This window comes from Gracilinanus agilis, chromosome 4, assembly GCF_016433145.1.
Source record: "Gracilinanus agilis isolate LMUSP501 chromosome 4, AgileGrace, whole genome shotgun sequence".
Classification (NCBI taxonomy): domain Eukaryota; kingdom Metazoa; phylum Chordata; class Mammalia; order Didelphimorphia; family Didelphidae; genus Gracilinanus; species Gracilinanus agilis.
This window is the reverse complement of record NC_058133.1, coordinates 479,004,764-479,017,263: the sequence shown is the minus strand read 5'-3', so window position 1 is coordinate 479,017,263 and position 12,500 is coordinate 479,004,764. Positions and strand designations below refer to the sequence as shown.

Sequence of the window (12,500 nt, the reverse complement as noted above, 5' to 3'; positions counted from 1 at the left end):
CATCCATGCCTTTGTAGGATTCATTTGGGAAGTCCTGAGGGAGTGAGGGAAGGGAGAAGGGGGAGAGGGAGGAAGGAAGGAAAGAAGGAAAGAAGGGAGGAAGGAAAGAGGGAAGGAAGGAGAGAAGAAAGGAAAGAAGGGAAGAAGGAAAGAAGGGAAGAAGGAAGGAAGGGAAGAAGGGAGGAAGGGAGGAAGGAAAGAGGGAAGGAAGGAGAAAAGGAAGGAAGGCAGGGAAGGAGGGAAGAAGAAAAGGAGGAGGGAGGGAGTGAAGAAGGAAGGTTTTCTTTTATTAACTTCAGCCTAGGAGGATTTTTCCATTTCTAGTCAGTTTAAGTAACTTCTTTCCCATGAACACAGATCTGGGGTCAACAAGGGACCTTAGGGGCCATCAAGCCCCAAACCTTTATTTTACAGATGAGGAAACTGAGGCAAACAGAGGTTAAATGGCTTGGCCAAGATCTTATGGCTAGTAAGTGTGAGACAGGATTCAAACTTAGATTTTCTTGACTCCCAGGCTATTGAGCTCCCTACTAGGCAACCAGGCTACAATTCCAAATTTAGAGATGGCAAGTCTCCCTGTTAGGTCTAGAGGCTGCTGACTGGGTGATTCCAATCCTTCGCTCTCTCTTCCAGATGCTTTCCCAGCCATCTTCCTTATCCCTCCTCCCACTTCCCCCCATTGGTCAACCATAGGATTTAGAATTGGGGAAGGAGGAAGACTTCAGAAGTCATATAGCCCAAATGGCTCATTTTATAGATAGGAAACTGAGGTCCAGAGAATCAAAAGGACTTGCTCAAGGCTAGTCAGTTAGAACAGCGCCATGTTTCAAACTTGGGTCTTTGGGCTCCCAGTCTTTCTACAATGCAAGGCTTACATGGGGGCATCAAGGCAGGAACTGCCTAGAATGAATAGTCCCAGTGTTTCTATTTGATAATTATTTCTAGGCTGTGCAACTCAGAGCTGTGGGGGAGTGGGGTTTCCGTGAGAGAAGACAGATGAGGGTTAGCCAGAGATTCAGAGGCCCAAGATGAAGGCAATTTCCCATCCAAGCCCAAGTCCATCGGGTAAATTTGCCCCTTGGCTTCCCTAGCCATACAATGGAGCCAATGTCTATACTTTAAACTCTGGAAACCTGACCATTGAGCAGGGTAGTCAGGAAACAGCTTTGTACCCTGGAAACAGTCAAGAAGGCAGAAGTTCAAATCCCGCTTCTGTTCTCTATCAGCTATGTTTTTCTGCCTCTCTGAACTACAGTTTCTTTATCTGTAAAAAGGAGATAGTGATGCCCAAGTACCCAGTGAAATGAGATCATGAATGTCTAGTTCAGGGATTCTCCAACATTTTGGGTAGACATTCTCTTGAAGCTTTGGATCCCTTCTCAGGAAAAGATTTTCAAAATATATAAAATAAAACATATAGGATTATGAAGGAAACCAATTATGTTGAAATATAGTATGTTGACAGGAGGAATGCAACAAACAGGATCTTTTGGTGGGTCTAATGACTACGACAATTTTGAAATAGCAATGAACTTAAATAATACTTCAAGATCTCTGCAACCACCGTAATGTGCTATAAAAATGTCTGACAACAGTCACCAGTAGAATACTGCCGAGTTTAGTTGCCTACGCTCAACATTTGTAGGAGATGCCCAATTAGAGTGAAAATTGTGATTTAATTTTTTCCCATCTGATTTCAAGGACTCCCTAAAATCTATTGTCTGAGCCCCCTAAGTTAAGAACCCCTAATCTAGGGCTGGGAAATTCAGGGATGAGAATGGGAGAAAGGGACTATGGATAATGATAGCAGGAAAAAATGAAGGCCATCAAGTGTTTAAAAGAAAATGTGCAGAGGAGAACAGAAGGAAGTTCAGAAGGGAACACAGGCACTAGCTAATGTTATTCTCCAAAGGGACAGGCCTCCTGTGGGCCCTCCCAGCAAAGACTCCCAGAGGTGGCTCCCCTCTTTCTCTCCATCACCCGTCACCCTCCTCCCACCCTTATCTCTAAGTCTAGGATACACGGTGTCTTTCTCTCCATCACCCCTCATCCTCTTCCCACCCTCATCTCTAAGTCTAGGACACACAGCGAATCGAGGAGGGTCCTCTCCTGCGGGAGGCAGAAAGAACGGCAGAAGAACATGGCATATTGAAGTAGTTTATAAATCTGAGAAAACCTCATTACCAAAACAGGTTTTCTTGGCTCCCTCCTTTGGCTGTGGCTGCGTAAGGGGGACAGGAGACAGGAAGGGGCAGTCTTGGATTTAGAAAATGTGTGTGGGAACAGGGAGAGTGAGCGAGCAGAGGGCTGTGAGAGAGCCATAGGCTGAGAAGGAGAACGGGCCCAAGGGGAATGGCTGGGAGGTGGAGAGAATCTCATTTCTCACTCCTGCCACTCTTAATGCCATTCAAGGTAAAGCTCCTTCGCTGGTCCTCTTGTTTGGTTTGGCACAGGGCCCAAGACTGCTCTGGAGAACAAGCCCTTGGGGAGGGTGATGAAGAGATCACCCAATGGACTGGGAAGGAAGGAGGGAGAGAGGATGGGCTAGTCTACACTGCCATGTGTGAATGGGGGAGGGAAAGAAAATGGGCATTTATAGCTCTGTTGGGGGGTAAAAGTGGGTTAAGACTGTCTGGGATCTCAGAATTTGGCTTTTCTCAGACCTATAAGTCTTCTTCCTTTTGGAGGAGGCAGGAACATTCCAAACAGCCACCAGGAGGGCCCCCCTCGTCCCACTTGCAGGGCAGCAGCTGGCTAGGTGAATCCTCCCCCTTTCTCAGTGAGGCAGGCCTTGGGGATTACAGCTGTCCCAGAGCCAGTTCCAGGGAGGAAGCTTCACAGTGATCTTTGTGTGTGTTTGTGGGGAGGGCTGGGAAGAAGGACAAACAAGGGAACCTCAAGGAAGAAAAGAAAACGCCTTCCTTGGGGGACAGGGGAGTCAAGGAGGGAAGGAAAGAATGAGGGTGAGTGGAGAAGGGTAAGCCGCCCTCCCAGGGCCAGGTTCATTTTCTTTAGACAAGCCTGATGGAGTCAGAAGCTTACCAAATTCCTGACCTGGGGCTATGGAGAGTAGGCAGGACTAGGCTGGTCACCATAGTTACATTCTGGGTGGAGGACATGCCCGCAGGGCCAGGTGGCACCTGGCATCCTTCCTCACCTGCTCAGTTTCCCTTGCTCCCTTCTACACTTCTCCTCAGGATAGAGCAGCAGGATGATGGCAGCTTGGCAGCCTTTGCCACCTCCTCTATGCCCACGGAGGCTCTCCAAGCATTTTACAGACTCGAAATTTCTCCTACCCACCTCCAGGATGGACAGTCAGTCAGTAAACATTTATTAAGTACCTACTAGGTACCAGGCACTTAGAATTGAAATGCAAAGAAAGATAGAAGATAGTCCCAGTTCTCAAGGAACACAGTCTAATTGGGGAGCCAACTGCAAACAATTGGGAACACAAATACACTATAAATGGAATAAATTGGAAAGAGTCACCAGAGAAAAAGCCCTTGAATTAAGAAGGATTGGGTGTGACCCTGGTCAAGTCACTTAATACCAATAGCCTAACCCTTACCACTCTTTTGCTTTGGAAAAGATGCTTACTATTGATTCTAAGATGAAAGGTAAAGGTTTTTTTAGAGAGATAGGAGACAGGAGAGAGGAGAAAGAGAGGAGAATGAGAGAAGAGAGAGAGGGAGAGACAGAGAGAGAGAGAAAGAGAGAGAAGGAGGAGGAGGAGGAGGAGGAGGAGGAGGAGGGATTGGGAAAGGCTGCTTATAGAAGGTGGGATTTTAGCTGAGACTTAAAAGGAAGCCAGAAGGCAGAGATGAGGAGGGTAAGCATTACAGGGAGGTGGGACTGACAGGTGAAAATACCCAGGGCCAAGAGATAGAGGATCTGATGAGCAAGGAGTAAACCATTCCCTCTCCCCATTCACTCTATGCAGGAAACCTAGTCTGGGAGAGGCAAACTCAAAGAACCAAATGCCACATACCCGTTGAAGGATCAGGCTGGGGTAGAACTGAAGCATTGTGATGCCCAGGAAGATGTTTTTCCTCCCCAAATGATTCTAATGTTTCCATTTTTTACTCCTTAGATCTTGGATGTGGAAGTCAGGAGGAAATATATCACATCTCATAGAGATGGAAAAAAACTTAGAAGTCACTGAGGTAACCTCCTCATTTTATGGATAAGGAAATTGGTGCAGAAACTTGCCCAAGGTCACACAGATAGGCAGATTTTAAGTAAGCTTTTGAATGCTAAAATCAGGATCCAAACTCAATTTTTTGGCCTCTTAAATCTAGTATTCTCTTCACTATACCATATTATTGGGTTATATTATTGTATAATTTAGGGCTGAAAGGAAACATAAGAGATCATTTAGTATCTGATATGGCCACTTCATTTTAATAGATGAGGAAACTTGAGCCCATTTAGGTAATATGACTTGTCCAAGGTCACCCTGGTAGTAGCTACTGAGCCAAGATTTGGCCCCAGGTCCTCTGAACAAAATCTAATGCTCTTTTCACCAGCACATTGCTCACCAGCAGGCAAAACAGTGGGGTCCAGACTTGGACTCTGAAGACTGTGTGTGGGAACTAGGGGAGAGCTGATGGGACAATGGACTGGGTTCTCCAGGCACAATCAATCCTGTAGGTGGGTGGTCCTCAGCATTTATTCCTGCTGTCCCTTGCTAAGTTCAAGTTGGGTGGGAAGAGAAGGCTGGGAGCCAGAGTCCTTGACTTCTCTCCTCAGAGCAGGCTGGTCTCTGGTTCTGAGTTGGCCCCTAACAGTCCCTACTGATTCTCTTGTTGCCCCTGCTGCCCAGGGCTCGGAGAGAAAAAAGGTCATCCAGTTGGCATCCCCTGAGGGGAGAAGGGGAGCAGAGGCTACACTACAGAGGGAGGGATGGGACTCCATCTCTTTGGGGTTCCATGGGCGGCAGCAGTGAGAGAAGGGGAGGGAAGGAAGAAAAAAAAAACTCACTTTGCTGCACAAAGCGTTTTTTTAGCCTCATCTTGGCTCTGCGTCCAGCAAACAGGGAACTGAGCCTTTCAGTCCAAGCTGAGTGGCTCTCCTTGTCGTCCACTCCACACCGTGGCTGGGCCATTTGGCGCATTGTGGCAGTGTCTAGCTGCCCACTAACTGGCAGGTGAGACACCCACTGGAACTCCCTAGAGGGAAGAATTAGAACAGTAGAGGATGTCCAGAAGGGTCATCTCATCTCTCAAGGTCCCCGGCTCCTCCTCCCTCCACAATCCTCTAAACTCCTACTCTTGACCTGGGCCAACCATGTCTTACCTTATGGCATCGGTGAGCTTCGTGGAGCTGGAAGCTTCCAGGGTGTGCTCTCCCAGGTATCCATACTTCTCTAAGAACACCTAGGAAGGGAAGGAGGCGAGGCAGACAAAGGAAAGTGAGTTTTCTCCTCCCTGCTTGGAACCCAGAAGCATAAAGACACATCACTGAAGAATCTTGAGGTTGGCTCATATGTGACATAAATATCAGACGGTCCCATCAAATTCTCTACCCACAAAGGTCTCATATACGTGAACAGATGATCACTTTTCAGACTAGTCGCTCCCAATTCCTTCCCACAACTGCCCTATAGTTGTTCCTCCACCCATCTCTCACTGTGGCCCATCACTAAGCTATGTTGAGTCAATGTCACAACTGGGGTGGCCACGTTAAGGAATTAGCTAATCCATTTGGTGTCTTTTTCCCATACCAGAGACCATGTGCTGGAGCTGTGATGCCCAGTTTTTGGTCATTGGTCTGGGAAGCCTTTTCATCAGCAAGGAAAAAACAGTATTGTGAACTCCCAGGGAAATTAAATATACTTCTCAAAACATTCTATGATTGTTTAAGGCATCTTTAAGAATTTTTAGTGTGAACCCCATTGGACCAGGCTTTTGGGAACCACTAAGTGAGAATCACTGGCCTAGAGAAACTCTTACACTGCCCACTCTTTCCAAGCCCAATGGGTGACTGCTTCTTCAGGAAACCCCCAGCCACCATGTTTGACTTTATTCCCTTCTCTCCAGTCTTCTCCTGCATAGAGTCCCCAGTTGACTTGCTGCCATAGACATCAATCAGTCAGCCCACAAACTAACATGTCACAGTACCAAATTCTGGTAATATAAAGAAAGGAAAAGAAAAAAAAAACATAGTTCCATTCTCATGTCTAATTTGAAGACAATTGTATACATTTCAATTAGATTCAATTTAGAAAAATGTATTATGTGCCAAGTTTTCCTGAGCTCATCCTTTTTCTCATTTCTTCTGGCCAAATAATATTCCTTTATAACTGTATACCATGACTTGTTCAGCCATTCTCCAAATGACGGACACCCCATCAGTTTCCAATTCTTCGCCACTACAAAAAGAGTTGCTAAAAATGTTTTTGTACAAGCAGGTCCTTTTCCCCTGTCTCTGATTTTTTTTTTTTTTATTCAGACCCAATAGTATTTCTGGGTAAAAGGGTATGCATAGTTTTATGGCCCTTTGAGCATGGTTCCATATTGCTCTCCAGAATGGTTGTATCAGTTCACAGTTCCACCAATAGTGTATTAGCATTCTAATTTTCCCACATCCCCTCCAACATTTAACATTTTCCTTTTGGGTCTTATTAGCCAATATGTATGAGGTATGAGGTAACATTTCAGAGTTTTAATTTGCATTTCTCTAATCAATAGTGATTTGGAGCATTTTTTCATATGATTATAGGTAGTTTTAATTTCTTTATCAGAAAACTTCTTATTCATATCTTTTGACTATTTATCCTTTGGGAAATACTTTGCAGTCTTATAAATTTGACCCACTTCTCTATATATTTGAGAAATGAGGTCTTTGTCAGAGACACTTGCTATGAAATTTTCTCCCCAATTTGTTGTTTCCCTTCTAATTTTGGATGCATTGGTTTTGTGTGAACGAAACTTTTTTTTTTCATTTTTAAAATGATATAATTAGTAACCACTACCATCAACAAAAAACATTTAAATAAACAAATGCAAAAATGTGCTTTGATATAAACTCCACTTTATTTACAATTTGTTAAAAATATATAAATTATATATGTGTGCTAACATAAACATTCTCTGCTTCTGAATCCTCTTTGGTTTTATTTTGGTACTTTTTTCCTCTTGATTTTGTGGCTGTTAATTTTTAAAAATGTAATCATAGGATGTATTATTCTTGTTCTCTTTTCATCTCTTCCTATATTTCCCTTATTTCCTTTGTATAAACCCTATTTAATTTAATGTAATCAAAATTATCCATTGCATTTTTTCTCTATGTCTTCTCTATGTCTTGTTTGGTCATAGGGTTTTTTATTTTTTTAGAGGTATTTATTCTCCTTTGATTTTTTCCCCTTCTGAACTCTAATTTTATCTATAATTTTTATCGCTTGCTTCATTTCTTCCTGGTAATTCTGGTCAATAAAACTCCATGGTTGGTTTACCTGCAATTGTGCTGGTTTCCCCATGACCTCCCTCCACTCATTTCTGTTGGCTTCTGGCCATCTTTTTGAGTAGTTCTCAACTCTATAGAGGAACTTCTGCATCTTTTGATTTTTGACTTATTTATTTGAATCTCTGCTTCTAGTTGTTGGGATGGGACATGTGGCCACTCTCTTCATCTGGGTCTACCTCTTGGCTTTCTCTTAACTGCTGTTTTTTTTTAAAAACATGGTTTTAGTATTTTCCTCTGTTTACTCATATTTCCATTTGGAGCTTGAGCCAACTCCCTTGGGCACTCTTGGATGGGTTGAGTAGGGCTTGTTTGATCCTGTCTCCTCTGTGATCTGGATGACACTGTCATTGCTGATCTCTGTGAGATTCCTGGTATTCCATTCCCACCCTCTTAACCCTGGCTTCCGTCTCAGTCTTCCAGCGGTCTACCGCAGATTCTGGTGTCTGCCAGCCTCTGTTTTCTTGTCTAATCCCTAGCTGGGAGGCGGTTCTGTCCTTTGCTGTGGTCCTGACAGACTCCAGTAAGACATGATGAACTGAACTGATTTCAGGTCTCCTGCCCACAATTCCCAGATCTAGCCCAAGTGCTCAATTGACTGTCTCCTGCAAGGCTTCTAGGAATATACAGCCAGCCTCTATCTCCCTGTATGATAATCTATGGAGGCTGGTTCTAGTCCTGTTTCTGTTCTGATGAATCATGGTCAGAATTTGGATTCGAGTCTCTGATTACTAGAGATTTCTATGGTTCGGGGACTCCTCGTTCCCAGATTCCTTGCTTGAGCTCCCTGGTGGCTTACCTGAGCACACACACTGGTATCCCTGGAGGGCCTCCCATTGTCAGTTCTGCTGCCCTACCCAAGTTTGCCCTGGCTTCAGGGGCATACCCCCTCTCCCCATCTTTGCAGCATTCACGTTAACCCAAGCCTGTGCTGACTACCCTGGCGTTGGGACTCATGCTGGCTTACCTGGTGACATCTCCCAGCTCACTTTTGCTGGCTTCTGGCTATCTCTTGGAGCAGTTCTTGACTCTGGAAGAACTAACTTTTAATTTTCTTCATCAGAAGCCTTTCGGGGATATTCTTCAGATATTTGCTGGGCTGTAGTTGGGAGACTGGCTTTCTCTATGACTTCTCTGGCCAACCTTTTAATTGAATTCTTTTCTTGGCCCAATTTCTCACTATTTGGTTACCGTAAAACAATTTCCCTTTCTTCAGGACATTTTGAGCCCCCCAAATGACCCTTAATCGTGGCTGATAAACAGGGTTAAGTGACTTGCCCAGGGACACAGGATCTGAGGCTAGATTTGAACTCGTAAAAATAAGTCTTCCTGATTCCAAGCCTGGTGCTTTATCCATTGTGCCACCTAGCAGTCCTAGCTGCCCTGGCACATAGTAGGTGATTAACAACTATTGACTATCTAACAATTTTACTGTTGGAACATAACCAGCTTGCATGTTTGGGACTACATGGTTATCCAAAGGCCAGGCTTTATTTGTGTGACCCTCTGTCTCTCTGAATCAGCGTGCCTATCTAAAATTGGCCCCTCTCCATAGGTGTCTGATCCTTTTCCTGGCTCTCTCACCAGAACACACCCAGACCCACATCCACACCCAGGGTGTGTGGACTGGGATTGTTTGTTTTCTGAAGGAAACGGGCAGTCTCTCCTTTAGGGTTAAGAAGCAGAAAGCTTGTGATCCCCTGAGTAAGTAGGGAAGGGTTGGGGCAAGACTTTGCTGCTCCTTATCCCTCTGCCTCTCGTTTCCCCCTTCTCCCCTTCCTTATCAACACCCTGGCTTCAGTTCCTGGAACATTAGACCTCAGTTAGGGGAGAGGAGGGAGGGGGAGCTCACTCACTAGCTCCTGCTTCCTGGTTTCCTTAGACATCCCGGTGCCTGGTACCAATGCTGTCAGGGTCTTGGGGCATGGAGGGGGCCTATGTGAAAGGCTGAAGATGTGCATGTGTAGTATGGACAAGGGTGCAAAGTTTATGTAATCTAATCTCAACTGCCCCTCAGTGCAATTTGGCAGGCCTTCTAGTCTGGATTCTCTATCCTATCTCACCATAGCGGGCATTCCAAACCTAGTCTTTTCTCTAGTCTTCCTTAGGATCCCTCCTTCATCCTCTCCACTGAGGACCATGCCTCAGGCTTCACCACCATTCACGAGAGCTGCCTCTTTTCTCCCTCTCACATCAGTCCCCCACTATCTACTCTCACTTTGGTCTAAGAAGTAGAGGTTTCTCTTCTCCTGAAGGGCAACCCTCAGCAAGACCCAGGATCACATACTCTTCTGTCTTAGCCAGCGGACTGACCTGGCTATCATTCCCATTTTCTAGCTTGTCTATTTCCAATCTCCCTCCATGTTCTGTTTGCTTCCCTGCTTCCTACTTTCTCCGTAAAACTTCTTTAAAAAGCCATCTGCAGGGGCAGCTGGGTAGCTCAGTGGATTGAGAGCCAGGCCTAGAGAGGGGAGGTCCTAGGTTCAAATCTGGCCTCAGCCACTTCCCAGCCGTGTGACCCTGGGCAAGTCACTTGACCCCCATTGCCTACCCTTACCACTCTTCTGCCTTGGAGCCAATACACAGTATTGACTCTAAGATGGAAGGTGAGGGTTTAAAAAAAAAAAGCCATCTGCACTCAATAGCCCCTCCTCTTAACTTCTAAGGAAACCCTGTGCAATTTGGCTTCCAATCTCATCATTAACTGAAACCAATCCCCTCCAAAATGACCAATGATGTCCTTCCTAATTGCTTAATTAAGTCACATTCTTCTTCACCTCTCTGCTGCCTTTGACACTGTTGGTCACTTTCTCCTGGGGGAAACTCCCTTCTCTCTGGGCTTTTGTGATTCTATATCTCTTGATTTTTTACTTAACTGTCTCACTGCTCTTTCTCTGTCTTCATTGTTGAAACTCCATTTGTGTCACTCTCACTGATTGAAGGTGTCCCCCAAATTCTGTCCTCAACCCTATCACTTGGTAATCTTACCAACTCCTGTGGTTTCAATGATTACCTCTCTGCTGACAATCCATATACCTATATTTCCAGCCATCATCTCTCACCTGAGCCCTAGTCCCACATCACCAAATGCCTACTGAACATTTTGAACAGATTGTCCTATGGACACCTCAAACTCAATATGTTTTAAATAAAACTCATTTCCTTCCTTCCTTCCTTCCTTCTTCCCTCCCTCCCTCCCTCCCTTCCTTCTTTCTTTTCTTCCTTCCTTCCTTTCTTCCCTCCCTCCCTCCTTTCCTCCTTCCCTCCCTCCCTCCTTCCCTTTCTTCCTTCCTTCTTTCCTTCCTTCCTTCCATCTAGCTATCTTTCTAATACCTATTATCTATTTTTCTTAGTTAACATTTATCACCTATTTATCATTCATCTCCCCATCTATCATCTAACCACTATATTATCTATCTGTCTATTTCTACCTATCTCTCTATAGAAGAGAAACAAATATATATATATATATATATATGGTAACTTTTGGGGGAAAGAGCACTCACAGCAGGGGAGGGATCAGGAAAAACTTCATGAACAAAATGGTGTTTGAGCAGAATTTTGAAAAAAAAAATGAGGGATAACATTAAGTTCTAGTGCTGAATAACTGTCACTTAACTTTTCTCTGCTCTCAACTGTCCTCTGTATAAAATGAGTACAATCACAGCAGTCCTCCCTACCTCACAAGGAATATTGTGGGTTAATAATAATGGATGTTTTAGGAAAAGGTTAAGAAAGGACCCTGCTAAAGCAAAGTCTCCCTAATTAGATACAGGGCATCCCAAAAGTCTTAGCGCAGGTTTAAGATATTGAAGCTTCAATGTACATTTTTTTTTTCTTTTTAAAATAAGATTTTATTGATGTAATTTATTTTTTGAATCAATATGTTATCCCACAGTATCCCTCCTCTTCTGTACCCCTAAGAACTGTTCCATATAACAAATGGCATTTTAAAAACCAAAAAAAGAAAAACCAACATAAGTGATGAATATATTGAGAAATTCTGAAAATATGTGTAACATACAGCATGCGTGGTTCTCCTCTATCTGCAAAGTGGTGGGTTGAGAATGTCTTCTTATATATCTTCTGGGTCATGCTTGTTCTTTATCTTGAACATTGAAATTCAATGTACATTTTTACAGATAGAAGAAAAATATTTCTGATCCGATATATCTCCTTGCCAATGGACATGCCTAGTCCTTCTACTGAAGCAATAGCTTAAAACTGCACTAAGACTTTTGGGATGTTCTGTATCTCCAATAAGACTTTTGGCACAACTTATATCTAGGTATATATATCTATATATCATATATATGTATAAATAAAAATGTGTAAATATATATATATATATACATATATATGCACACATATATTTAACTGTACCCAAGTTTTCATCTATGTAAGGTGTTTCCCGATGAAAGTTCTCTTTACTGATTTGGATCAGCAACTCATCTATAACTTAGAGTTGTAGAGAGTTCCCTTGAAGCCTGAAAGATTATATTACACAGCTGGTAAGTATGAGAGGCAGGACCTCAACCCAGGTCTTACTGAACCCCAAGCTGACCCTCTTTCTATTACACAGAAAAAGAAGATTGCAACTGACTCCACAAATCTCCACCACATAAAGCTTGCCTTTAAATTCTTTTTTGTATATACAGTGAACTGGGCATGTTTGTGCCAAAGCTGGCTTGCTTATCTGTGTTTCCTTCTGAACTATCTTCTCTTCTTTTCTGTGCCTTTTTAAATCCATCACTAATTCTCCTGTCTGTCTTTTCCTTTTTTTTGCCCCTCTATTGCTACACCCCTTCTTCCCCCAAATTAACCCCACTTCCCATAAAGCCCTTTCCTAGTATTTATAGTATTGATTTCCATCAATAAGTATAGTCAAGCAAAACTAATTCTTCCATTGTCCATTATCTAGATATATCTGCCTCCTTCACATCATCATGATCATCATCATCTCTTTCCCTCTCTTCTTTCTATTTCTCTTTCCTCCTCTCCTCTCCTCTCCTCTCCTCTCCTCTCCTCTCCTCTCCTCT

The 12,500-nt window shown here is 43.7% G+C and overlaps 1 protein-coding gene across 1 annotated transcript in view; it reads right to left on the bottom strand.

The window, feature by feature from the left end:
* The window catches only part of MMP28 (matrix metallopeptidase 28), a 29,723-nt gene that overhangs the window by 13,116 nt on the left and 4,107 nt on the right, over positions 1-12,500 (bottom strand). Inside the window, exons 2-3 of the mRNA XM_044672739.1 lie at positions 5,296-5,375; positions 4,981-5,168 (exon numbers count right to left, since the gene is read on the bottom strand). Of these exons, the coding sequence (XP_044528674.1) occupies positions 4,981-5,168; positions 5,296-5,375 (268 nt within the window). The remainder of the gene's footprint in view (positions 1-4,980; positions 5,169-5,295; positions 5,376-12,500) is intronic.